At 37.2% G+C, this 27,887-nt stretch overlaps 2 protein-coding genes across 7 annotated transcripts in view; one reads left to right on the top strand and one right to left on the bottom strand.

Moving 5' to 3' along the window:
- gulp1a (GULP PTB domain containing engulfment adaptor 1a) overlaps positions 1-27,887 on the bottom strand; it is a 174,040-nt gene that overhangs the window by 77,336 nt on the left and 68,817 nt on the right. The gene's annotated exons all lie outside the window — the stretch shown is intronic.
- Positions 97-27,887, top strand: LOC109050768 (boophilin-H2). Of its 6 annotated transcripts, none has more exons than XM_042764508.1 (7): positions 97-290; positions 18,483-18,686; positions 23,288-23,377; positions 24,852-24,938; positions 25,111-25,179; positions 26,717-26,896; positions 27,104-27,887. In XM_042764508.1, exons 1-7 carry the CDS (start codon positions 209-211, stop codon positions 27,172-27,174), a joined length of 783 nt encoding a protein of 260 aa, XP_042620442.1. In that variant the 5' UTR covers positions 97-208; the 3' UTR covers positions 27,175-27,887. The 6 variants fall into 6 exon arrangements, with proteins under 6 accessions (XP_042620442.1, XP_042620438.1, XP_042620444.1 ...); XM_042764504.1 differs by having other exon boundaries at positions 23,288-23,458; XM_042764505.1 differs by having other exon boundaries at positions 116-290; positions 18,486-18,686; positions 23,288-23,458.

Genomic DNA, 27,887 nt, shown 5'->3' with positions numbered 1-27,887 from the left:
AACTGGAATCTTTGAAGGAAATCAGTTTAAGAATCACGAACATTTTTAGAACTAGAACACTTTATCAGAACGAACGATCACCGGAAGTGCGTGACGCTGACTACCGCGCAGCAATGAACTTTTGGAGTAGCTACTTAACTACTGGGAGCCACAAACTTACTTACTACGCCACATAACTCTGAAGTGTGTGATTGCATCGCTTGCTGGAATGGCTCAATTACTGAGCTGGTCATGTAGAACGCTGCTTCTACTGCCTCTTATTGGAATATGTTTCACAAAATTTACAAGAGGTGAGTTATTATACTTTTTTCTAATGATTATTATTTAATAAAAAGTTCATTTTTTCCCAAAAATGAATTTGCACTTCTAGAAGTTCCAAAAGCATTTCAAACAGTGTACGAACATAAGACTCAACTGTCATTATTATATTTGCTGATTTAAATACAGCAGTGAAAGTACTGTACGTATATTTGGGGTCAGAGCTTGTCCTAACACGACCACTGAAAGGAAATTAAAGTTATACGTGCTATAAGTGTTTAGGTGAGCTGAAGGTACTTCGAAGGTAACATGTGACAGAATAAGTTATATTTTAGATCACGTGTTATTTGTAAATATTACAGAATTGCATATTAATTAGAAGGTTGCTGACGGTGTCCCACCACTGAGAGTTGTAGCGCTCCGCTGTCTCTAAACTTACAGCTCAACTTCGATGAATAAATCCAAAAAAAACTTCAGATTTTTGTCAACAAGGGCTGTTTGCTTTACAACCACAATTTCTAAGCGAGATGAACCTCAAGGATTGATAGGATTTAGGGGCATTGAAATGAGCATTTCGTGCCACCTTTGTTCTGTTTTGTCTGCTGTAATAAATATGGGAAGATTACATTTTAACTTTTGGGAACTGGAATTTAATATTTAACTTGCTGTATTTAATCTCTGCAATGCAAACAACGTATGAGCAGATTGTTTGGCTATTATATATATATATATATATATATATATATATATATATATATATATATATATATATATATATATAACATTTTTTTTTTAATTAGAAGAACAAAATCAGTGATTTAGATATATAAGTGGTATTCCTTGACTTTTATTTATTTATTATTTTCTAACCAAATATACTGTAAACATGGAAATCCATCCATTTATGTCACATATTTCATTTAAATTAGTTAATTAGTTCTCCATCTGAACAGGTATGGCTGTTACCTATAAAATTAAATCAATGTTAAATACAAAAGTATCTGTAAATAATAAATACAATATCATATCTCAATAAACATATGTTAGATCTTAATAGATTAAATAATTACAGATTTTTTTAATAATTACAGATTTTTTTATTAATATTTTTTCCGCGTCCAGTAGCATTTTTGTCCCAAGCCCTTAATTCTTGATGCAGATTAGGGCTGGGTGATATGGCCAAAAAAGTATCATAATAAAAAATTTCATATCAGTCGGTATTGATAATCATCACAAAAAATATGTCCAATATTTTGTTTCTTTCACGTTTAAAGGCAGATTTCTTCTTCTGAGTGAAAGTTGTAGTAACCAGACAGTTAACTGTGAGTTTAAACTTTTTTTTATTTTTTTTGATCAGAATATGACAAACACTTGCCAAACAGGTGAACATTTCACAAATCTGAGGTACAATATTCAAAACTTATTGTCATGACACGAGAGGCGGAAGCAATGATGCAAGAGTTCTTTATTAAGAGAAACAAACACAACGTAGTAACGGAGCTCGGGTGGGCTGGTGGTGCAGGGACTAGGTGGTCAGCGTGCTGGTGAAGACAGGTGATGGTGGATTCCCAAACAAGACGAGACGAACATCACAGGACACCGAACAGGAACTAGACTCAGGAACAGAACTGGATCACGACGACACAACCTGTGGACATCCAAACAACGATCTGACAAAGAGATGAGAGTGCGGTGAGTCCTTCTAGTCCGAGTGAATTGGCAACAGCTGGTGCAGTGAATGAGATCAGCTGCCAGCTGATCAGGCGAACGAGCAGACACGCCCACTCACACACACTCATTCACGCACAGAGCAACACAATTCATCTGATCAATAAACAAAACAATCCATAAAACATGAAAATACCCCCTCTCCTAAGAACGCCTCCTGGTGTCCCTTACCTGTCGATTGTAATCATCAATAAGGGAGTGATCCAGGATGTCTCTAGCAGGAACCCAACTTCTCTCCTCTGGACCGTAACCTTCCCAGTCCACCAAGTACTGGAATCCGCGTCCCCTCCGCCTTGAGTCCAGAATGCGATTAACCGAATATGTGGGTTCCCCATCTACAAGACGAGGCGGGGGGGGAACCGGGACAGGCAGATTAATATGGGAGTGAAACACAGGTTTTATTTTGGAAACATGGAAGGTGGAATGAATCCTCCTGTACACTGGAGGGAGTTTGAGGCGGACTGCCACCGGGCTAAGGATCTTGGTGACAGTGAACGGGCCGATAAATTTGGGAGCAAGTTTATTAGGGACGGAACGCAGAGGAATGTTCTTGGTAGAAAGCCACACTTTTTGACCAACGACGTATACGGGAGGCCTAGACCGGTGGCGATTGGCTTTGGCCTTGGCTGAGGGTAATTTGGGCAAGGGAATGAAATGGACCGCCTTCGAAAACCGGTCCACCACGGTCAAAACTACCGTGTTCCCCTGAGAGGGGTGGGAGGGCGGTGACAAAATCTAGAGCGATATGGGACCAGGGTCTCGAAGGTATCGGCAGCGGTTGAAGGAGCCCATCTGGGGGTCGATTGGAGGTCTTACCAGTGGCACATACTGAGCAAGCCAAAACAAAACTGTGAACGTCGCGAGTCATACGTGGCCACCAGAATCGTTGCTTGACTAAAGATGTAGTGCGACTGACTCCTGGATGGCAAGCCACATTGGAACAATGCCCCCACTGAATAACTCGCTTTTTTTTTTGTTGAGAGACTGTACGAGCAAGTAGCGGCTGTAGTGGTGAGTCGCTGTGCTTGTTTCATTCATTATCGTTTTACGTAATCCCTCTGCACACAATAAACGGTTCGGTGGACTCAGTCATTCCGACCGGAGGCGTTACCCCTTGTACGGCCATCTTGACCTTCAATTCGACCTCCCATGAGAGTGTGGAGATAATTAGGGTCTCCGGAAAAATGCACTCGGGAGTAGACGTGCGATCGGAACAGTCAAAAATAAAATGCGTGATAAAGAATCGGGCTTGATGTTTTTGGAGCCCTTTTCCGGGATTTCATTGGGCGGATCTACGAGAGAGTAAAGTCAAAAGGAAGAGAACTGGTTGTCTCTCGTCCGAAAAAATGTGCCCACACTTGGACTCGAAACAATTAATGGACTTGGACTTGATGGACCTACTTTGGACTCGAGCCTGCCTGGAGTTCAATCTTTTAGCGGTTCTAATGTATTCCAGATTCTTATGATCGATCCAAACGATAAAAGGTACCCCCGACCCTTCTAACCAGTGGCGCCATTCTTCCAATGCTAACTTGACTGCCAACAACTCTCTGTTACCAATATCATAATTACGTTCGGCAGCCGATAAACGGTGAGACAAAAACGCGCACGGATGCATCCTGTCGTCTGTAGAAGAACGCTGGGATAACACTGCACCTACCCCCACCTCTGACGCGTCGACCTCCACCACAAACTGACATGATGGATCAGGGGTAATTAGTATGGGGGCTGAAACAAAGCGGCCCTTCAGTTTGGCAAACGCAGCCTCAGCTGCATCTGACCACCTGAACATAGTTCTGGGGGAGGTCAAGGCAGTCAGAGGCGAGGCTAGTTGGCTGAAATTAAGAAATTAAACGGCGGTAAAAATTGGCGCGACCCCCAGAAACCTCTGTAGGGCCTTACGGGAATCTGGACTTGGCCAATCCACCACAGCCTTAACCTTCTCAGGATCCATACGTATTCCCTCAGACGACACAATGTACCCTAAAAAAGGAACAGACTGTGCATGAAAAGCGCATTTCTCCGCCTTGACAAAAAGCCCATTCTCTAGCAGCCTCTGAAGCACTCGTCGAACGTGCTGCACGTGCTCCTGGAGAGAAGAAGAAAAAATCAATATGTCATCCAGGTAGACATATATGAACTGGTCGACCATATCTCGCAGCATGTCGTTGACAAGTGCCTGGAAGACTGCTGGGGAGTTGGACAAGCCGAAAGGCATGACCAAGTATTCAAAGTGCCCTCTGGGGGTGTTAAAAGCAGTCTTCCATTCATCTCCCTTCCTGATGCGGACCAAATGATAAGCATTACGTAAGTCCAATTTAGTGAAGATCGACGCTCTCTGTAACCTCTCGAAGGCTGAAGACATCAACGGCAAAGGATAAGTATTCTTTACTGTGATGCTGTTCAACCCCCGGTAGTCAATACCAAGGTCGCAGGGATCCGTCCTTCTTCCCCACAAAAAAGAACCCCGCCCCCGCTGGAGAAGAGGAAGGGCGAATGAACCCCACTGCTTGAGAATCAGAAATATATTTCTCCATAGCCTCTCTTTCTGGAACAGAAAGTGAATATAACTTGCCCTTAGGCGGAGACGTACCTGGCAATAATTCTATGGCACAGTCATAGGGACGATGTGGAGGGAGAGAAGCAACCGAGACTTACTGAACACTTCCTTCAGGTCCTGATACTCCGTAGGCACGTTTGACAAATCCACTGCTTTTTCCTGAAACGCAGAAACAGAAACAGATGAACAGGCAGACACAAGACAGGACTCATGACATTCATTACTCCATTCCACCACTGATCCTTGCTGCCAGTCAATCCTTGGGTTGTGCTTGATGAGCCAGGGGTGCCCTAAAACAACGGGTGCGAGGGGAGAGTCCAGGATGTAGAATGAAGTGATCTCCGTGTGGTTGCCAGATACGATGAGTGTAATGGGTCCAGTGGTGAATAAAACGTTTGCTTGTCCATTAAGGGCGTGAACAGCAATGGTGCGGGTGAGAGGTAACAGGGGAACGTGAATCTTGTGTGCAAACGTATAGTCCATAAAGTTACCCTCAGCCCCGGAGTCCACGAGTGCCCGACAGAGGTGAGTGTTGGCTGACCACCTTAGCCTTACCGGGAGGAGTGTTGATGTTGATGAGGTCTTCTCAGCGGAGATCCCACCCGGCAGTCGTACGCGAAATGTCCTGCAGTCCCACAGTACAGGCAAAGGCCCTGGGACCTCCGCCTCTCCTTCTCCTCCCGGGAAAGCCGAGCTCGCCCGACCTTCATGGGCTCGGGATCGTAGACGGGGCTGACCGCATCCACGCCGCTGGATCGCCTGGTCTCTGCTGCTCCAGAGAATTGAGTGGGTACCTTAAGTCTTTCGACTCGCGAGAGTCGGGAATCCACGCGAAGTGCCAGTTCAATCAAACCATTGAGTGTCGGAGGTAAATCCAGCGCGTAGATTTCTCTCAGGACGCGGTCAGCCAGCCCATGCAGGAACATATCCCACTGCGCTTCCTCGTTCCACTGACACTCGGCCGCCAAAGTCCGGAACTCGATAGAGTAATCTGATACCGATCCTCCGCCTTGTTTGAGTTCCGCGAGGGTCCGTGCTGCTTCTCTTCCCGCGACCGCGCGGTCAAACACTCTTCTCATCTCGGCGGCGAGTGTCTGAAACGAGGCACAGCATGGATCTTGGTTTTCCCACACCGCCGTTCCCCACAGCGCTGCCCTCCCAGTCAGTAGCGTGAGCGCAAATGCCACCTTACTCTGTTCCGTGGCAAAAGTCCTGGGCTGCAGAGAGAAGTGCATAGAACAACGTGTCAGGAATGTTCTGCAATAGTTCGGCTCACCGTTGTATGATTCAGGAACCGGTAGGCGGGGCTCCGACTGGGAGACGCTCGGTGGTGGTACGGGAGGAACGGCCGGTGTGGGAGCGCAGTGGGAGCTCGTAGATGTTGCATTTGCTGGGTGAGCTCGGACACCTGCACCACAAGAGCTTGAATAGCCCGACCCGACTCCGTCATGTTCCTCTCCTGTGCATCCATCCGTGAAATGCTTGACCTGATGAATTCCTCCAAAGCCGAAGAGGATCCGCTTGCTGCTTCCATCGTTTGGTCAGATCGTTCTGTCATGACACGAGAGGCGGAAGCAATGATGAAACTGTTCTTTATTAAGAGAAACAAACACAACGTAGTAACGGAGCTCGGGTGGGCTGGTGGTGCAGGGACTAGGTGGTCAGCGTGCTGGTGAAGACAGGTGATGGTGGATTCCCAGACAAGACGAGACGAACATCACAGGACACCGAACAGGAACTAGACTCAGGAACAGAACTGGAACGGATCACGACGACACAACCTGTGGACATCCAAACAACGATCTGACAAAGAGATGAGAGTGCGGTGAGTCCTTATAGTCCGAGTGAATTGGCAACAGCTGGTGCAGTGAATGAGATCAGCTGGCAGCTGATCAGCCGAACGAGCAGACACGCCCACTCACACACTCATTCACGCACAGAGCAACAATACACGGCACACGAAGAAACCAGTGAATTCATGAACCGTGACACTTATAGTAGTAAATTATTTTTTCCAACATCAAAATATGCAAGAGTAAACCAAAGTAAAATCCTTTTTCAGTCTTTTTTCCTTAAAATATCTTAATAGAGAAATTAATTTCTCAGTTTCTGCATTTTCTAATGGGTGACATTTTCAAATGTGTTCCCTGACTTTGATAGCATGATGCAGATGTAAATTTATGAACATTAACTAAAACTGTAACATTAGTAAAATGTAAATATTCCGACTGTTTGAGTTAAGACTCTATTTTTATTTAAATTAACCATTAGTCATCTATAGTATCACACAATTAGATCATGATAACCAAAGGTAAAACCATACATATCACCTCACTACCATGGTAAAATGTAACTATATGGTGGTATTTGTATGAAAAACAGTAACCTAAATACATTTAGTATAAATACACAATTGTTTAATAACAACCATTATTCCTTTAATACATTGAACACGTCTACATTAATAATATTATAAAATTCATTATTGCCACAATACCATGGTGCAGTTAATGTTACTACAGTAAATCCATGGTAAATCCATGTAAAAGCCTTCTAATGGGATTATTCATGGCACAGTGTTTCTCGTGTTTGTTATTGCTGTTGAGGACATCAGCACTGTTTCATCCAACACTCTCTCACGACCAATACGTACGTATTTTACAAGGTGGTTAATTCGTATGAATTCGTACGACCTCACTTGTACGATTTCTGTGAGGGGTAGGTTTAGGGGCGGGGTTAGGGGTGGTCCTTCGGACGAATTCTTACATTTACATTTAATCATTTAGCAGACGCTTTTATCCAAAGCGACTTACAAATGAAAACAGTAGAAACAATCAGATCAACGAGAGAACAACAATGGTATACAAGTGCTATGACAAGTCTCAGTTAGACTAGTACAGGACACGTAGCCAGGGTTTTTTTGGTTTTTTTTTTTTTGAATATGATTACGAATCTGCCACCTCTTAAAATATGTATGAATTGCCGTGAGAGGTTTCATCTGGCTTTAAACTAAATCACAGAAACATTTGTGTTCTTTGCTGAATTCAATCACTTCTCAAGGAATCTCACAGCGCTGGTGACATGATCGAGACCAATCAGCAAGTAAACGCATTATTGTTTTATCCAGCATATACATTTCTGATATTTTAGGTACAGAGACTAGATCACATTATGATTGGGATATAACATCAGTAAAATGTGATTTCTTGCTGGTAATGTAATATTTTCCCACCCCTTGGAGCCAAAGCTCTTTAATAAGTTACACATGGAAACCGCTTACGCTGAAGAAATGTTTTTGTTCTTTTTGGCTGCAGTCCAAGCATTGTGAACTTTTAGACCTGCTTAACTGCACCAATCAATATGCTGGCTCTCTATCCTCCATAAATCTCTTTAGAGTCTCTGAATGTGTGGAGGTCACAATCTCAACTCAACACTGTTGCTGTTATGATGAAAGGATGAGTTTTAATTAAATGATCTTTAAAAATAGATTGGTGTACGTATGGCTGCGATGAAATATTAATACTGCAGAAAAATATGCCAGCTTGACACAACTTGCTTGATGTGTAGGCAGATTTTACTTTGACTTCTAATTTGAAAGAAGATGCTTCTTTCCTCTGAAGACTACAGTGTGATTAAATATGGTTTATAAAGCCTTTATATGAACTTGATTGAGTACCACATCCTAGGAGAAAATGAAATCAACTGTAAGTTCACTGACTGTTCACTATATTTGTGATTAATCCAAAACATGATGGATATCCTTTTTTAAACCTTGTTTTATTTGGGATTAATTTAATTGTGCATATAATATATTTGACAAAATGCTAAAATCATTTACTTTATTCTTTTCTTTGTTGTTGTGACACTCTAAAAAAATTCTGGGTTGTTTCACCCCAACTTTGGGTCAAATATGGACCAACCCAACTTTTGGGTTAACAATTTAATAAAAAAATTTAACCCAACTGTTTAGTCCATATTTGAACCAAAGTTGGGTTGAAACAACCCTCTATTTCATAGCGTGCACCTGATACAGTGCACAGAAATAGTAGTTTAATTTCTTTGGAAAGATTCTGTCACATATATGCATTTTAGTCTGGAAAAAATATAGAAGGAAGATTAAGAGATGTTCCTTTCTGTGAGTAATGGGCCTGTACTAAGGCTGTGAAGCTCACGTAAAGACACATCCACTCTGGCCAGATGTGACCACCATTCCCAAGATGGTGCAATGCAGAGATCAGGCTTCTGATACGGCATGACAGTTTGTGAAATTGATTTATTAGTAACCTTTTCGTTGAACAAACATGTAATGAATTCTTGTTATGCTAATGACACGACTGACAATATTATGAATATTATATGACAAATGGTTGTGTAAATTAACACATTCTGCAGGATTTAATATTTGTTTATATATAAGAAACACTCTCAGCCTCACAAAGTATGTTGTTGTTGGCTCGATATATTTTGCTTCACATTTATTTTCATCAAGAAATTTTTCTGAAATCTGCAAAGCTATCCTAAGCTGCAAGGCACATAATCCTCACTAATTTTTTCTTTCTGGGTTAAATATACTACTATTAGTCATGCCTCATTGAATGAGTCATTAGAGGAAGGCTTGTCTAAGCCGATAGCTCTATCTTTTTCCTGAGGACTGACCCTTTTTCAAGACAAATGGCTCATTTCAGTGTTTGTTCAGACACTTCGCAGAATTGCACAAAGCTCCTCCCTTAAGGGACTTCTAAACGGTCTGGATAAGTTGAAGTGCCATATCTAAAATACCAATAAAACATCAGGAGAGGTCAGAGAGAAGTGTGCTCTCTTGATTAAACTGTAATTGCTTCTGCCTTCCTTACACATTTACTCTGAAGAGGAATCCATGCAAGACTGATGCCATTAAATATAGACTTACATGGTTTAAAATGCAATGGATTCTTAAATGTGTTCATATGGCAGCTATATTACTCACAAACAGTGTTAAAGGGCAAAGATATATAGAGTAACTACCCAGGGTCCTTGTGTGGGCTGTAAAAAGCTGGATGAGATTAAGGGCGCCTACACAATTTTATACCGTGTCAGTGATGTGAATACATTGATTTCAGTTGCATGTAACAAAAGCATATAGAGAAAAAAGCAAGGGTTTTTATGAAAGTGACAAACCAGTTAGCCAACGAGAATATCAAGGAGGCAGGTACAGTTGTGTACTCCTGCTTGATTCCAACCTGACGGCCTTTCCATGCCCTTTAACAGATTTGTAAAAGTACTGGGACTGCCATTAAATTGTCCTCAAGTTAAAGTACAAATGCTAAGTCAAAACTTTTAAGTATCTATGTTTAAAAAGTAAACACTTTTCTTAAATTGTCTTTTGAAGACAAGAGACAGTAGCGGGAAAAATGAGATTTTCTCATTTTTTAATTGTTGATGCAAATACTTTGTAGAGAAACCTTTCAAAATTCACTCTTTTCTCATTTTTCTGACCATGTGAGATGTTAAACTAAAACCAATATCCTGAAACCTAAAATTAGCAGCAGAAAATTATACAGTGGTTTGACATTTGAATATAGTGATTCTTAGAATAACCAAGACTGATCATGAACTAATCATGTTCACACTTGACTCAAGTTCATCTACCAACAGCGATGGATATTAAAAAATATTACTTATAGTTCAAAGTCTGTGTCTGAAAAAGATAGTTCACCCAAAAATGAACATTGTCATTTATTCACCTTTGTCTTTTAAAGCCTGAATGACTTTCTTCCTTGCAACATAAAATACTTTATTTATAGCAGAAGTGAATAACAGTATTAATTTCACTCTGGGGGTGGGACTAGTCTTCTTAAAAAAACTGCTGCCTTATCAATATTTAATCATTTGGGAAAGATTTAAGTCATAATGATGTATGACATGCATCTTTTCTACTTTTAAGACTTAATGAAATTGCAATAGTTTAATAGTAATTTTTTTTTATATATAATAGAAAATATATACCTTGTAAATGTAATTGAGCAATAGTACAAGTAATCAGCTTTAACAGAACTCAAGTAAAGTACAGAATGCCCACAATAATACAGTAGTAATAATAGTGAAGTACTATTACTCAAATACTTTACACCTCAGCCTTTAAACATATTTTATCAATCTTATTCATCAGATTAATCTCTCATGTGTAGGCTCCCTAAGACAGCTTTAAAGTGAGAATTATCATCAGGCCCACATGGAATTTGTGCCCACAGAGCTCCACAGAAAGCTTAGTAGTTTTTAACAGAACTGGAACACACAAGCCCACACTTTCCATATTGGGCTAATTTCATAAAGAATTCCAAATCATTTTCCTTTAAAATCAGCTGATAAAATTAACCAAAAAAAAGTCTGTTGATTCTGTCTGAGCCTGCTAGGTCACATACTGAATCAAATGTTCCACAATGACTCTTTGTAGAGATGACATCATTGCTTTGCTTTCAGTAGAATCTAGCTAAGCAATAGGATTGAGTCAGGGCAAGTTCTGACATTGTTCTTTGTCTCCTTTTTAAAGGATCATAAAGGAACCGTATTAAGATCACGTATCAAGACTAAGGTATTGCAAATAACCCTCCGGGCTGTTTGTTAGTCATAGCAATATAGCACGGTTGAGTAGTTTTAACACTGGATAGGTTTTGCATGCAGAACACACTAGATTAACATCAAAATTACTCATGTGGACTATATATATATATATATATATATATATATATATATATATATATATATTAAACTGGAGAATGGCAGTTCATTGTGGCAGGATCATAATTTTTCTTCCATGCCAAAGTCAGCTCACTTTTGGATGGATCAAAACAGTTATCGAAAGACACTGTGTTTTAGTGCTTGAAGTCTTCTCATTTACAAGCCTTTAAAAGCATGTGTGCTATAGATATGTGTGTGTATCTTTGGCTTCAGCCATCTGTATCAATTCTCAAAATATTTATAAAAAATAACCAAAGTTCCCTTAAGGCAGGTTAGTGTACCCGACAACCATGTTAGCAACACCCCCAGCAACTATTTTCTATCGCAATAGGCATGCAAGTACAGGTCCTATCTACTTGAATGAGTAAAGCGTCATATTGTGATTTCTTCCATTAAAGGAATAGTTCACCCAAAATCCTCAGGCCATACAAGATGTAGATGAGTTTGTTTGTTGCATGGTAAAAATCAATATCAGAGATATTATAAGGGAACAGATAGGCTATGACTTAAAGGAATAGTTCACCTAAAATGTAAAATTTGCTGAAACTTTCCCTTACCCTCAGGCCATCCAAGATATAAATATTTTTGTTTCTTTGTCTGAACAGATCTGGAGAAATTTAGCTTTACATCACTTGCTTACCATTGGATCATCTGCAGTGAATGGGTGCCGTCAGAATGAGAGATGATAAAAGCACTACTCCAGTCCAGTCAATTAACATCTTGTGAAGTAAAAAAAAAAAAAGCTGCTTGTTTGTAATAGACAGATCTATCACTAAGACATTTTTAAATTCAGATCACTCTTTCTGCCTAACATACAAGTCCTCTATCCATAATATTGCCTTATCCAGGGAAAAAGTTAAAACGCCTTAATGTTGGATTGTTTCTTACAAGTACACAGCTTTCTGCCTCATTATATGTTAATTGTGTGGTTTACTTGTGGATTATTGTGGTGTTTTTATCAGCCGTTTGAACTCTTTCTGACGGCACCCATTCACTGCAGAGGATCCACTGGTGAGCAAGTGATGTAATGCTAAATTTCTCCAAATCTGTTCCGATGAAGAAACAAACTTATCTACATCTTGGATTCCCTGAGGGTGAGCAAATTTTCAGTTTTGGGTGAACTATTTAATTGATCTATCCCCTTGCAAAATCTCCGATATCAGTTATGAAACTAAACTATACTTTTACCATGCAACATCTTACCCTTGCACTTAAAAGTGCCAAAAGCATGTCTCAGTTCTTTCTTTGACTTACTCAAACAATGTCGCCAAGAGTATCAACTTGTTTCATGACACTGTTCCCATGGTAACAATTATTGTGAAAAAAAAAGAAAAAACAGTCAAAAGTGTGTCGAGACCTTGTTTGATCTGTTGCATTAACTCATCAGATCATGACACCAAACTTAGAACTGCACTGAGGTTTCTCTCTTCACACTCTGCCGCACTGACATTTCAAGCATTGGAGTAGTATTCATGAATGCATAGAAAAATATTGGGTCTCATCTTCCCTCTGACCTTGAAAGATTTTGTAACATGATTGATGATATTTCACAATTACATTGTGTTTTTCAAGGATAATCTGTGTGCGGTGGAAATATGTTTTATTACGGTAGGGTTTTTGCACTGTTTGTAGTCTAGCAGAGGTTATCAGAACATTTTTCATAGATTATGTGGGGATACCATTACTTACATAATGTAATAGTGGATCAGTTTTCTACTGCCTGCACTTATTTTATGTATAGCTAGGCCTGTAGTAAAAAAAAAAAAATACTGTATCTTCTGCTTCCTAGAAATTTCTCTTGAGGAAATTATTTATAGATTGTGAGATTACCCTGTTGATTACCCTGTTTATTTTAAATATATACAGTGGTGAGTGGAAATTCAATACTCTTTAATCTACTGTATGTTGCACTTGAATACCAATTTACAGAAGTAAATAAATATAACAAAGATATTACCTGACATTCTATACTCACATTCTATTATTTTCTTTAACATTTTAACAGTATAATGTACTGTAGGTCTTGAATTATGTATATATGTATTCCTGCCTCGTGGTGGTGAATGGGAGATCAGTGCTCTCAATTTCCAACTTTCTGTTTTGAGTACAGACTTATTGCAGGGAGAGAGAGAGAGCAACCAGTTAAGCCTTTCACCTTAGGCAGTTAACTTGCTATAGAGCATACCATGCAATGCTGTGGGATATATTTTTCCCCGCTAAGCCTTATGATTAACGTATGACCACATCAGGTGTCCCATATGGTTGAACAGACCGGTGGCCACAAGTCATTTAAAGAGCCAGAATCCTCTCATGCAGTCAGTTGCAGACCTGACAATGATTAATTGGGGTGTATGGGATTATTTGCTTCAGTGAGCCCTGCACTGCAGACCTCAGATAATTGCACCAGGTGACAGAGAGGAGGATTTTCTGTCCCACAAGAGTTTCATGGGATCCGACACGACAAGGTTTACTATGTCACCCATTGTTGTTATCTGTGAACGGTAGTAGAATAAACAAGTTCTGCAAGAATGGAGGATTTTGTAGACAAAGACGATCTGCAGTGCCACTGGCAAATAGGCCTAGATGTGGATCAAGCCTGGATGCCTGACAATAGTAAAGCAAAATATATCAAAACTTTGCTACTGTACGAGTCAGTGCATAAGATAGACAAAACAAAACACCCATATAGTTTTCTCTGGGGTTTGTTTTTCTATGTTAAAATACTTTCTCCAGTCCCAGTTCAATATGCAGAGAAAAGTATAAAAGTAAATATATGTAGGTTTATTCTTAAACCATTCAAAAAAGGATAAACATTGTAGCTCTGTGGCACTTTCCCTACTAGCCTAGAACAGCTCAACCAGTGGTGCACAAAAGGATTCTTCTGGATACCAGTTTGAACACAGGCATTATTCTTGCAGTTGTTGTGAAAGACCATGTTGAATGTTTTTTCAAGATAACCAGACAACTCCCTTGCCTTACAAGTCATCAAATAAATGATTCAGTTCAGTAAATTTGACGATAAGGGAAATAATTTGTTAAACCAGGTATGCTTAGTGCTAGAATTAGGATTCAGGTATCTCATACTCTAACAACAGACCATGTAAAATGCCATGTAAAACACTGCAAGAACAAAAATACAATAAAATCAGTAGTTAAAACTTTAACTGTAAGTTACACAAATCAAGAAGAAAATATTCATCAGACTACTTTTTAATTTATATAATTTTGAAAAAACATTAATATAAAAAAAAAAATAATTTAACTTTATACATTTTACTTTCTTGACAAACCATAACAATAAAATTACTTTTTTTGCACAAGCATGTTGCCGAAAAAATTTTATTTTATTTATTTGACTTAGACGAGTTAGATTTGCATCAATGTGTGATTTTTGGCAATATATCTTCAAATATATATATATATAAATAATGTATATATAGATAGATATGCTGTCAGTGGATTAATCACATCCAAATTTTACATAATTTGTGTGCATTGCTATATTTATTATGAGAAATAGCACATGCATGTATATATTTAAGAAGAATAATATATAAAAAAAAATATTTTAAGAATTGATATTAAATGTATTTAAATATTTTCTACTTTTGTATGATTTATTTGACTTTTTTGGCAATCGCGATCTGGCAGCAACAGTGCATATATATATATATATATATAAACACACTGTATAGTGACTGTGCATATATATATATATATATATAAACACACTGTATAGTGACTGTGCCCATGGACTGTACCCTTTGGACTGTATCTGCTGACTAAATCTGATAATCTGAAGTATGACTCAGACTGGTAGAACCCTCATACTATAAAACCTCTGTTTCTGTGACTACTCTCTAACACACACATCTGTAACTTTATCAGTAATATGACAAATGGACAGTTCTTACTATGCCACGTAATGAAAAGAGGCTTATGTTAAAACTGACTCACTGGTTACTAATTTATAAATGACAAATACTTTACCACTTATACTTATAGTGTTACAGTGTAATTGTGTTACAGTCAGATCCACTGCTGACGGTGTTATTAGTCATTGCATTGTTGCTCAGGTAACTAACAACAAACCTTGAGTAAACATGACATGTTGACGCCTATAAACAGATGCATGCATTGAGCTTTCCATCAGACTGAGAGTTCCTGAATGTTTTACTCTTTTCAAAAACTGACCGATGTGCTAAATTTCCACCTTGTGATAAAATCAACACCTCTCTTTCATGACGGATATAAAACAAGCAAGGGCTGTGTCTCAACATGGGGCAGCCTGCCCGAGCTCAGCATTGGCAAGGAGTTTGGCAAAGCACCAGTTTTGGGTTGTTCTGACCACTATCCAAATTGAGCTGAATCCAAGCAGAACAGAAAATTCATGCTGGGGTAAAAAAAGCATCTGGCAGTTTAAATTTTAACAGTCAGATCTGTTTTTTCTATTATAGACATACGTTCTTTGGGGGAAGTCTGCAGGTCCAGTTATTGTCTGTCTTATGATACTTTTTGTGTTGAAGTGTGGGGAAATACTTACAAGAACACAATAAATCCTCTGATTATACTGCAGAAAAGAGCTGTGAGGATCATTCACAAGGTTGGTTTTCTAGAACATACTCATAATCTGTTTACGCAGTCAAAGTTGCTAAAATTTGATGATCTTGTACAATATAATACATCAATAGTCTTATATAAAGCATTTAACAAATTATTACCGCCTAACTTACAATGTTTTTTTAAAACTCCAGTGCGAGCTCATAACTTGAGAGGTTTTGGACATTTTTCAGTACCAAGAGCCCAAACCACTCGTAAATATTATTGTGTGTCTGTATGTGGAGTGAAACTCTGGAACAAACTGGACTTGCAACAAAAGCAATGCCAAACTAATCATCAATTTAAACTGTTATATAAACATTGGGTCTGGTTAAAATACAGAGATGAGGGTCCTTAACTTAAATTGCTGTTGTATTCTGTCTCATAGTGTGAACATGTGCTCAGTGTTTCCTTACCATCGTTGGTATATTGTCCATTACAATTTTTGGCGTTGTTTATTTCTATTACATTGTAGTTAAATTGATGTTGTACTCTGTCTCATAGTGTTAATATGTGCTCAGTGTTTTCTTACCATCGTTGGTATATTGTCCATTACCATCGTTGGTATATTGTCCATTACTATCGTTGGCATTGTTTATTCCATTACACTGTTGGTATAACTGTTGTTATAAATATTATTTGTTACTTGTGGTAACGCCACCATGATATAACATTTGTAAATAATCCGTGAGCAAAATAACGATGAAGCTCAATTATTAATTACTAAATGGGGTGGGATTAAATAAATTGTCTTCTTCCCACTCCCTTTCAGGCAGAATTCGATCGTCATATTTGAATACTGTATACTGTATATTCTGTTTCTTTAACTATATTTGTCTACCTTGTACTTTGTGTGCCATTGCCTGGAATAAACGAATTAATAAAAAAAATAAAAAAAACACTGAAATTGCATGTTTAAATGTTACATTTAAAAACAATTAAATTGTAAAGGACGTACACAAGAACTCATCTTAAAAGAGCTGCTGTTTCCATGGAAATGGAGACGCAAACAAGTCCTCACATAATTCATGTTATTATCTTGTTCAGATATTTTTTATATTCATAATGGCTTATGATAAGATAGAAAACAATAAAAGATATCCTGATGAAGGCTCTAGTTTCTCAAGCTACATATGACAATGTGCAGGACTTTTTTTTATTTTATACATAAACACTGTATATATATATATATATATATATATATATATATATATATATAAACACATACATACATACGTGCAAACAAAATGTTTTTTTTCTTCTCTTGAGCAAATCTCACATGTGAGAGTTACAAAAGAGTTCTCTACAGTGTGTCAACTGCTCTGATTTACCAAAGCATCAACTTCTGTAAAAAGTCTTCAAAGGTCAAATTACATTACTGTTCATAAATTTGAAGATTTTATTTTTAAAATGAATACTTTTATTCAGCAGTGAGACATTCATTTGGTCAAATGTGACAGTAAAGACATTTATAATGTCATAATGTTACAAGGAGTTCCTTTGAACTTCCTATTCTTCAGAAAGTCCTGTTAAAATGTATCAGAGTTTTCACAAAAATATTAAGCAGCACATCTGTTTAAACATTAATAATTATAAGAAATGTTTTTGAGCACCAAATCAGTATATTAGAATGATTTCTAAGGGTCGTGTGACACTGAAGACTGGAGTAATGTTGAAAATTCAGCTTTGCATCACTGGAATAAATTATTTTATAATGCAGATAATCATAATAAAACTACAGTAATTAATAAATTATATAATGTAAAATATATTAAAATAGGACAGTAATTTTAAATTGTAACATTACGCAATATAAATGTAGCCTCTATGAGCATTCTTCCTTGTCTGCATTTAATAATGATGCATATACGAATGTTGATGCTTTTGCTATTTTTCTACAATGGCAAACCCATCCAGATGTATGCTATGGGGTGTGTGTTTCCTGCTTTTGTGCAGGTAAGAATTTTGTCCAGAGCATGTGGAATACCTATGCAGAACTCTCTTTAACCCGCGGGCGGTGTTGAGAGAGTATTTCAGAGTGGAGAGAAGTGGGGAGATGAACATCAGGATGTGACAGGATAAGTGATCCAACTGCCCGCAGGATATTGTCACTCAAGTCCAAGACCATCTGTTACTTTAGTCTGTGGCACTTTGGATTCAGTCCTTGTTGCGTGAACAGGAAGGACAGCAGAATTCACTTCACCCAGCATGCTCTTAGAACAAACTAATACGGTCGGTTCTTGGTAGGGATTAAGAACGTATTCCTGGGGAAAAGCAAAATCTTTTTGATTTCAACCATCCAAATTTATATTCAAGAAAGAGTGCTTTATCTTCCTCGTTGGCTTGAGAGTGGAAGAGTGTAGGAGGTTCATCTTGATTTAACCAAGCATTAAACACCAAGGGCAAAGCTGTCAGATCCCTCAGACCTACAGACTGCCGTGTCAATGAGATCTCTTTGAGCAAATGCTCTAGCTCCATTAAAAGTATCCAGTGCCAGAAAGCTTTTTCACCCCCTACAAAGCTTTGGGTGATAGCTTTTAGTTGGCTTAAATTTACCACGCAGAGTTTTGTGAATTATTTCTGGAGCAAATTATGACTTCTGGCTTCCTTCCACCCTCAGCAGATGGAGTGAGATCTGAAATCCACATATTCCATCACTCATGCGCCCTGAAGAAAGACGAAGGGCCATGCAAGGCATTAAAGGACAGGTTCTACTTTGACACTGACACAGGTCGTTGTGAGTCCTTTGAATACGGAGGCTGTCAAGGCAATGAAAACAATTTCGAGACCCTACAGGAGTGTGAGAAAATGTGTCTTGTGAAAGGTAAGGCAATCTTTCTTTACCTGACTTGTGCTATTCTATGACAAATAAAAATAAATACAAATATGACATTTTTTTCTTTTCATAAAATGTCGGAACTTATGTAAAATAACCTTTAGACTCGACGCATCTTTCAGAATGAGGATGTGTCCTTTGGGTTAATCAATTTCATTTTCACTCAGGATATTGGATGGCCTGACCCAGACTGGGTCATGGCCAATGTGAACTATAGAAAGCATTTATTTCACAATGAGATATTCACCCCACGTTCAATTGTTCTACTTCAATGATGAGTTAGAATTTTGTGAATTTTTAGATTAACAGATCAAAAGAATAAAAAATGCAGATTTATTTTCACAGCCATCTTTGCTCATATTTACCAAAGGTGCCAATATAAGTGGAGGGCACTGTATATACTACCGGTCAAGAGTTTGGGATGAGACCGATTTTTATATTTTTTACAGGAGTTTATGTTCATCAAGGCTGCATTTATTTGATCAAAAATACAGGAAAAAAATTATATTGTGAAATATTATTATGATGTAAAATAAAATTTTTCTATTTTAATATAAATTAAAATCTAATTTATTGCTGTGATGCAAAGCTGAATTTTCAGCATTATTACTCCAGTCTTCAGTGTCACATGATCCTTCAGAAATCATTCTAATATGCTGATTTATCATCAGTGCTGGAAACTGTTGCACTGCTTAATATTTTTTTGGAACCTGTGATACTTTTTTTTCGGGATTCTACGATGAATAAAAAGTTAAAAAGAAGATAATTTATTAAAAAAAAGGAATCTTTTCTAACAATATAAACAAAAGTTTGGCATCAGCACATTTTTATTTTTTTTTTTTTTAAGAAATTAAAACTTTTATTCAGCAAGAATGTGTTAAATTGTTAAGAAGTGACAGCGAAGATTTATATTGTTAGAAAAGATTTATATTTTGAATAAATGCTGTTCTTTTTAACTTTTTATTCATCAAAGAATCCTAAAAGACAAAAAAAAAAAGTATCGCAGTTTCCAAAAAAAAATATTTGGCAGCACAACTGTTGCCAACACTGATAATTCTAATAATAAATCAGCATATTAGAATGATTTCTTAAGGATCATGTGACACTTTATACTGGAGTAATGGCTGATGGAAATTCAGCTTTGCATCACAGAAATAAATAATATGTTAAAGGATATTAAAATATAAACCATTATTTTATATTGTAATAACATTTTGCAAGATTACTGGGGTTTTTTCTGTATTTTTGATCAAATAAATGCACCTTGATGACCATAAGAGACTTCTTTGCAGAATATTTTCAGAATGTCTTTTTTTCCCTTTACCCCCAAAATAATTTTTAAATACAATTTTAAATGGGGATTTTTTTTACTGTTATATCAGAGTTTTGGACCCCAGTATACTCACTGACATGTAAACAATTACAGCACATTAGTCTACGGGTGCAGCACAGTGATGTGGGTGTTATATCTATACTTTACAACGGCTTGAATGTTGTACTGACCAATCAGTATCCAAAACTACCTTTTGTTTTATAACCATAGAAATAACACACATTCCACCATATACTTTTATAGGAAGAGTTCACCATGAGGGAGTTGTTCCCTACAACTCATTAACAGCCCATAAAAAAACAATAATGTAACTGCAATTATGGATCAGTTTATGCTCCGCAAAGTATCATATTTATAACCTACATGATATTTCTTTGTAGAGGGCATGACAGATACTTTAAAAAAACATGGGGCCAAGATCATAAGAGCAGATGTTTTGTTCAGACAACTTTGATGAATACAATAATTCGAATGCAAGGAAAAGAAAACAAACCAAATATTAAATTGTTTCATCTACAATAATGGCATTTAATTTGTATATAAAAGCAGAAATGGAAATTGCTTGAGGACAGAGTCAAATTCAAGGTAGCAAGCCAAGGCTGAGAAGAGAGAGTTGAAAGATACCATTTAGGCAATCTGATTCTTTCTACAAGAATAATAAAGAGCTCTTGGTCCTTTTCCTGTTAAAACAAGGACAAATGTGCAGTTCACAGTAAAGTCAGGCCACATTGGATTATTTACAGCACTTTTGTTGGTTGGGTGAGTCATATCTCATTACGCTTTCCAGTGGGGGTCATTGTGAATTGGAAGGGCCCCTGCAACATCGCCTCCTGTGAGAGGTCATCATAATAATCAGTGCAAAACAGACTGTGTCATGTGACTGCTAAACAAGCCTCAATCCCATCACAGCCACAGAGTGGGGAAATCAGAAACTTTGCCACTCATTTGGACAAACACCTCCAAGGACATGAGCTCTCGTAAATGCCTGAGAAGTATTGCCAAAGTTCCCCCATGGAGGCAGAAGAGGAAATTGACTGCTGTGTTTGGATTAATTTCTTCTGCACTCTTCACCACATGCCCCTGATTATTTTCAGCTCTGCCAATTCAGTTTTGTAATTTCTGCAGCCACAAAACTTGCTTTTTCTAGTAATAAAGGGAGCATTTAACCCTTTAAACCTAACAGCATGGCATCTGGTCTTCAATGAACCAAAGAGGGTTTATGTCACACTCATCTTGGTCAACTCTCTGATGTTACTGCCTCCAGCAGTGCTATTGAAGAAACGTTTTGGGTTCCCCAAAGAACCTTTCAGTGATCAGATCTTAAAAGAACCATTTTTTTCTTAGTGTGAACAACATTTTAAGAATCTAAAGAAACCTTTTCCACTATAAAGAACCTTATTGTGCAATGTAAAGGTGCTACAATTAAAATTAAAGGTTCCAAAAGGGTATTTTCACAGTGATGCCATAGAAGAACCATTTCTGGTTCCTCAAAGAACCTTTCAGTGATCAATTCTTAGAAAAAGCATTTTTATCTTAGTGTGAAGAAGAACCATCAATGCCACTTTTTTTAATAGTGCATGGTTAAGGTTCTTTATGATTGCAAGGTTGCCAATAACAACCCTCATGAAATGGCTCATGACAGACCTAAAGCATAACCCTCCATATATATATATATATATATATAGATATATATATATAACCCTCCATATATATATATATATAAACTCCTCTTCCTCTCTGTTTTCTCTGCACTGTAACTCTGCATTGCGGCACTGTGAGTATTTTTGGCTCTTGCTTGTGATGTTCCTAATTTGTAAGTCACTTTGGATAAAAGCATCTTCTAAATGAAAAGGCAACAATTAAACAAGCTCTCACTGTTTCCTTTTAAGCACTTAAAATTCAGATTCAATGGGAATCACTGAGTGTATGGAACAAACATCAAATAATAAACCACTGTGAGAAATGAATGATAAATGTCTCCATCTAGTGAATCAAATCATCAGTGCCCTGTAAAGAGTGGTTTGTTTTTGTGGTTGTACTGTAGAGTACAGATAAACTAGGAGAGAAAGATCATTTTCTGATTTCTGAGCTGATGAGTTGAATCTGGTGTGATAGATGAGGGAGACACACAAAATGTGCAGTGTTATCTTAAATTTTATTTTAGGGTAAACTGCACCTTTGTGTCATCATTTATTTTAAGCCATTTTGAAGAAGAAGAAAAAAATATGCTGTAATGTAAATAAATAATGAAAGTTGGTGAGCTTCAGTGTTGTTTTTGACCCTATTGACTTTCATTGTATGGATGGACCAAAAGCAGTTTTATTTCGCACTTACTCAGAGTCTTTGCCCTGACCATAATCACATTTTAATAGCTATCAAGCTGTAAGTGAGACTGCAATTAACATTGAATTATATCCAAAAGCAGCAACCGGCTTTAATCTGTATGGTCATTTTGTGACATTTATGATCAGGTTAGTGCAATTCATCGTTCCTTCGAAATCCGATTTATCTGAAAGAAGAGAGAAAAACAGAATACCCTGATGATTTCTCCTAGCTGATTGGATTAAAGCTGCCTTTCTCCATGATGAATGACCCCTTAAGTCACAATCTTTTAATTAGCAATGGCCATAAATAAATTCTGCATTACAGGGCAAAAACGTGGCTGGAAATTAAGTGATTTTTTTTAATCTGTGTAATTTTGGAATCCAGACATTAATTTATCAACAGGGTATGTGTTGTAGATGGAGCTAGAGTACATCAATCACTCCAGCCTGTCTGTGGATTATGGCCAGGGTGTTTGTTAAGTTTCTGCTGAAAGCCACTTCTTTAGAATTCAGTTCCCATATTTGTCTAGTTTAATCATGAAATATTTAATATCTGTATTAATATGTGCAGATGTTACTTGTGTTCTCATTATGTAATTCATGCATTAAAATGGTGTACAAAAAAGTGATGTAAGTTGTTATCCTGAGCTGTAAAATTAAAGTAATAGTTCACCCAAAAAAAGGAAACTTGGCTTTTTGCGCAATATTTTTTGCCCGTGCTGGTGAGCCTTTTACCCTAAGTGTGGGGTAAAAGACCAATAACCCCCCCCCCCAACCACTTCCCTAGATATGATATTTCAAAGCATGGGGGGGAAATTTTTCACTTCTAACACTTTTAATTTACGTTCATGTCTAAAGTTGCTGAAAAAGAAGCTTTAAATAAAGAATTACATGATTTGTGGTCTGCCTCATCTTTTTTTTTTTTTTTTTAGAGGACAAGAGTCCATGCCAACTGGATGATGAGCCGGGGCCGTGTCGAGGACTGGTGCCTCGTTATTTTTTTGATTTCAAGAGCCAGGAATGTAAGCGATTCTTTTATGGTGGTTGCTTTGGGAATGCCAACAACTTTAAGACCATAAAAGAATGCCATGAGAGATGTCTACGTATGTACCAGCAACGTAACATTTCTCTTCTCTGCAATTTTCAATAATGACATATTGTTTTTTTACAAGCACTGTGATTAAAGTCATCTGCATGACAAAGGTTACAGCCCTTTCGTATTCTGATCTCAATAACCTTCATTCCGTAGTGCAATTAGCACTTTTTATGCAGCTGGTTCTAATTCAGTCCACATTCTGTTTTAAATTTTTTATTTATTGTTTTTTTGTGTGTATGTGTGTGTGTGTTGTAATTTGAACAGCCACAGTCAGTGCACAACTGCAAATGTAGAAAATTTCTCAGCACATTTAGTGCTAAAGGGGTCATATCATTAAGAATCAAACTATCCTTGAAGGATAAGGCGGTTAATAGCTATACTGGACCCGACAGCAAACAGCTTGTGTGCTGGAGCAGCACAGCATTACATCCAATTCCACATGTGAAGAGGGCATTTACACAGATGTCTTAAAGGGACAGCAGCCTGTTAAAGGTCAGAGAGAAAATAGGAGAAAAAATAAATAAATAGTTTTTGGCAAACAAAAACCCTTTACTAAAACTATAAGTGGACCCCTGGGGAATGCAATAAATGTTGCTTTGTATGCCACAATTGTGCAGTATTTTGTAGATGACTATTGCAAATACCTAAGATGCTACAGATATATATATATATATCAGAAATTAGTTATAAAATTACATAATATAAAATTATATATAAACTAGTTTTTCAAAGCTGTAAATAAAAATGATTGGAGTATGTTTTACAAGAAAATATATAATTTCTTCAAAATTTCATATTTAATTGTGTTGTTATTTCTTTGTAATTGTGAAATTTACAAGCAGTTTCTGAGTGTAATTGGTTTATTCTTTTTTATATGAATATGAAATGTCATGAGCAACTAACAGACATAAATATAACCACAGAAACCATTTCACTACTTTCCACAAGTTGAAAAACAAATGTAGAATACATAGAATTTAAGTTCTAAAATGCCTGGCTTTGTTTTCCTATTGGCATGCTCTCTACAGTCCTCCTACATTATAAGTATACATATTTGCATTGCTTAGACCGTTCTCTACAGATCCCACCTTCTCGCATGCCATGACTGGTGAATAATGCACAATGCCTACTGTACATGCTTGCTACTTTTAAAAACAGCTATGAAAACAATCAGAAAACAAAGCCTAAACCCGGACATTTTAGGAAGATTAGAAATTCTGGTCTGGACATGACTGCAGGAAAGAGGATGTGTAGTCACCCTAGAAGTACTAAACCTGGACAAACAGACAGACAGGAAACGTGATGAAAGTGCGAATAGTGCTACCTGACAGAGAAAGTCTTCTCTATAACAAGAGGACAACAAATATGATCATGTTTTTCAATTTCCTTCCTCTTTTTAGCTGCCTTAAACAACATGGAACGAAATGCTCCATTAAAGCCAGAAGAAGAAGAAGCCAAGCCCAAGACAGAACCTCTCGCTAAACACGGTGAGATGAGTCACACATCCTGCAGAAAACCTTTTTTATTTGTACTGGATATTTCTGCAGTGATCTGTATTTAAAAGTGCACTAAGCTATTTTTTTTAATTTTATTAGTGCCACTGCAGAAATACCATTAATACTTTTCTTATTAAAAAATTGTGTATTTGGTTATTTTTAGTTGAAGCTCCATTGAACGCATCACATTTGCCAATGCAGAGAATGTCCAAACCATCTGCAAAGAAACCAAGTGAGAGTCACACATCTCACACACGTGTACAAACACACACACACACACACACACACACACACACACACACACACACACACAGGCAGAGGGTTCCAGACAGCTGTGCCTTCGTGTCAGACAGTCTGTTTGTCTGAGTCCATAGGGCAGCGTAGCAGCCATTTCGTCTGCCACCTCCTGCTTATTTTGACAGTTAAGAGCTGCTCTCTGCTCCGTAGCCCCAGGGCACATGACATCCTTGTCTGGCACACAGATTACACAAAAATCTGTGTCAAATATGTGATTTTGTAACATTAAAACCCAGTTTTGAAATTTAAAAAAACTGAATATCAGTTTCTGTAATTGCAAGTATATTTTGTTGTGTTAAAATTCCTCTTCTTAGGGCTCTTGAGGGAAATTACAAACAAACTAGTAAACATTTGCATTTTTCTGTTTTTACATGGTTACCATGTGTTAATGGGAGCTATTCATACTACTTCACATTTGCCTCGTCTTAATCGCAGTGGTTAATGAAGTATAGTAAGTGAATTACCCCATGTTCACCATCCTGCCAGTATTCTGTTTTACGAATTTATTACTGGCAATTCACTTTCTGGGTTAAAAGTAACTGTAAATTAATTACAGCAATTGCTTTTGGGTTAAAAGGGTGACTTGAATGTGTAAATGCTCTGTGGGTCCATTGAATGACAATGCTTAGATTTTACTGCTATCTAGTGGATCAAGTCTGTAAATTCAAGTTGACTTCATTGTCATTCCAGCTAGAATAGAATAGTGCTGCAGTGCCGACAACGGCGATGATGTATTTTTGTAGATGAACCCAGAAGTTAACATCGCCCTGTTTTTTTCTATAAGGCTATAAATGAACAACAGTCACATGACTGAAACATCAGCACCAATATTCTTAAACTTTTTTTCAGTCTTTATTTTAAAAAACACTTTCACTGAAAGTTTGAGTTAGAATAGTTTGCCGGGGCATGATTGTAAACACAACGAGGCTGTAAAAGCAGACAGTCAGTAGATGGGTGATGAACCAAAAGTGCTAAAATGTTAACTCGTTTCTGAGTTTTGGCCTACAAAAATTCATAACCCCTGCAGCAGTCTAGTGTTATTCCAGCTAGAACAGCAGAAAATTAATCTTAAACTAGTAGAAAATGATTTGGATCCTATTTTTAACAACGTCAATGAAAAACGTCAATAAAGAGTAACACTTTACTTTTTCACATCTTATACAGTGAAACAAAATATACAGAATAAACAAATAAGTAAGAAGCGATAGGGATCTGATGTGATGTATAATCATAATATGAACATAGCGTACATTGCAATACGGTTTCAGTAATCGGCACATGGTCGCAGAGAGACATGAAAAGTGGCTAGTTAATTGTTTAATTGTGTAGCAGAAGTGCTTTTACATATATTATATAATTTATTATGTAATATAATCTTTTTCTGTTTCAGTTGAACATGTTTGAATGTGTATAAAGTGTTTGTTTTTTTCAACTGCTGCTGATTTTGCCAACATAATGTTGTTGCATTTTAGGGTTAAATCGCCCAAAGTTGTGCTTTAGTCCAATTGATAGGGGCAATTGTGAAGGCTCTGAGGGGAGATACATGTACAACCCCAGGACTAAGAGATGCCAGATGTTTCACTACAGCGGCTGTGGAGGCAACAAAAACAACTTTGTCAAAAGGGGCGATTGCATTAAAATGTGCATGAGAGGTGTGTTTACTGCAGACCTTGCTTACTTTAGAGTGTTTGATATTATAATTGAGAAAAACCCAGCAGTTTAGTGTCAATAATGATGATGCTTAAACATTCAACTTGTGTTCTATTAGGCTGGACCACCAAAAAAAAAAAAAAAAAAAAATGAAGCAGGAAAATTTGCATCTATTGTTGATTCTTTATGTTCAATATTTTCTCTTTCAGATCTAAGGAGGAAGCTAATATGGTTAAAGTTGAGGAATTCAAAAGTTGTATTCCGATCTGTCAAACCCTAAATCCTAAACCACTCTTCAGAGAGAAAATAAGAAACAGCAGCATGTGCTAGTACCTCGCTAACCCACACATTATTGTCATGTTTATAATCATCACAGTTAATGGATTTTCATCTAGACTTTATATATAAAGACAATCTATGTATTTTAAGTCTAAAATGTAATCACTTTGTATTGTTTTATGGGGAGAAAGGAAAAACACTATGATACACAAGATTCTAAATCATTTTTCTTTCTTTTCCTTTATTTTTTTAGTAAAAAAAAAAAAAAAGCATAATCTTTTTAATGTGTTTATTAATGTGTACAATCCAAAATGTTATGATTATTATCCCCTTGCATTGTGACCTTGAACTCGTCATTGTTTGTACGTAATGACTAGAGGCAAAAAAAAAAAAAAAATTAATCCAGGATACAGTGAGTGAAGTTGAATCTAGCATAACAATTTATATAAAAATGTGACCAACAGATCATCACTAAGAGAACCACTTATATGCCTGCATAATTTACTAACATCTTACCAATAGAGTACCAGCAATTCCGTTGTGAAAGGTGTTTTAGGACTTCTTGATGGTTTGAAAAAAGAAAGCACATAAATCTGCTTACAACTCTGTTTTCTACACAAGATGGAGCTGTTACTCTAAAGAAGACATTTTGCAATCCACTACTAGTGGTTAAAATGTCTATGCACTCTTATTAAACAATTGTATTTGAATGAA

This window comes from Cyprinus carpio, chromosome A9 (genome assembly GCF_018340385.1).
Source record: "Cyprinus carpio isolate SPL01 chromosome A9, ASM1834038v1, whole genome shotgun sequence".
NCBI classification, from domain to species: Eukaryota; Metazoa; Chordata; class Actinopteri; order Cypriniformes; family Cyprinidae; genus Cyprinus; species Cyprinus carpio.
This window is presented reverse-complemented; position numbering and strand designations above follow the sequence as displayed.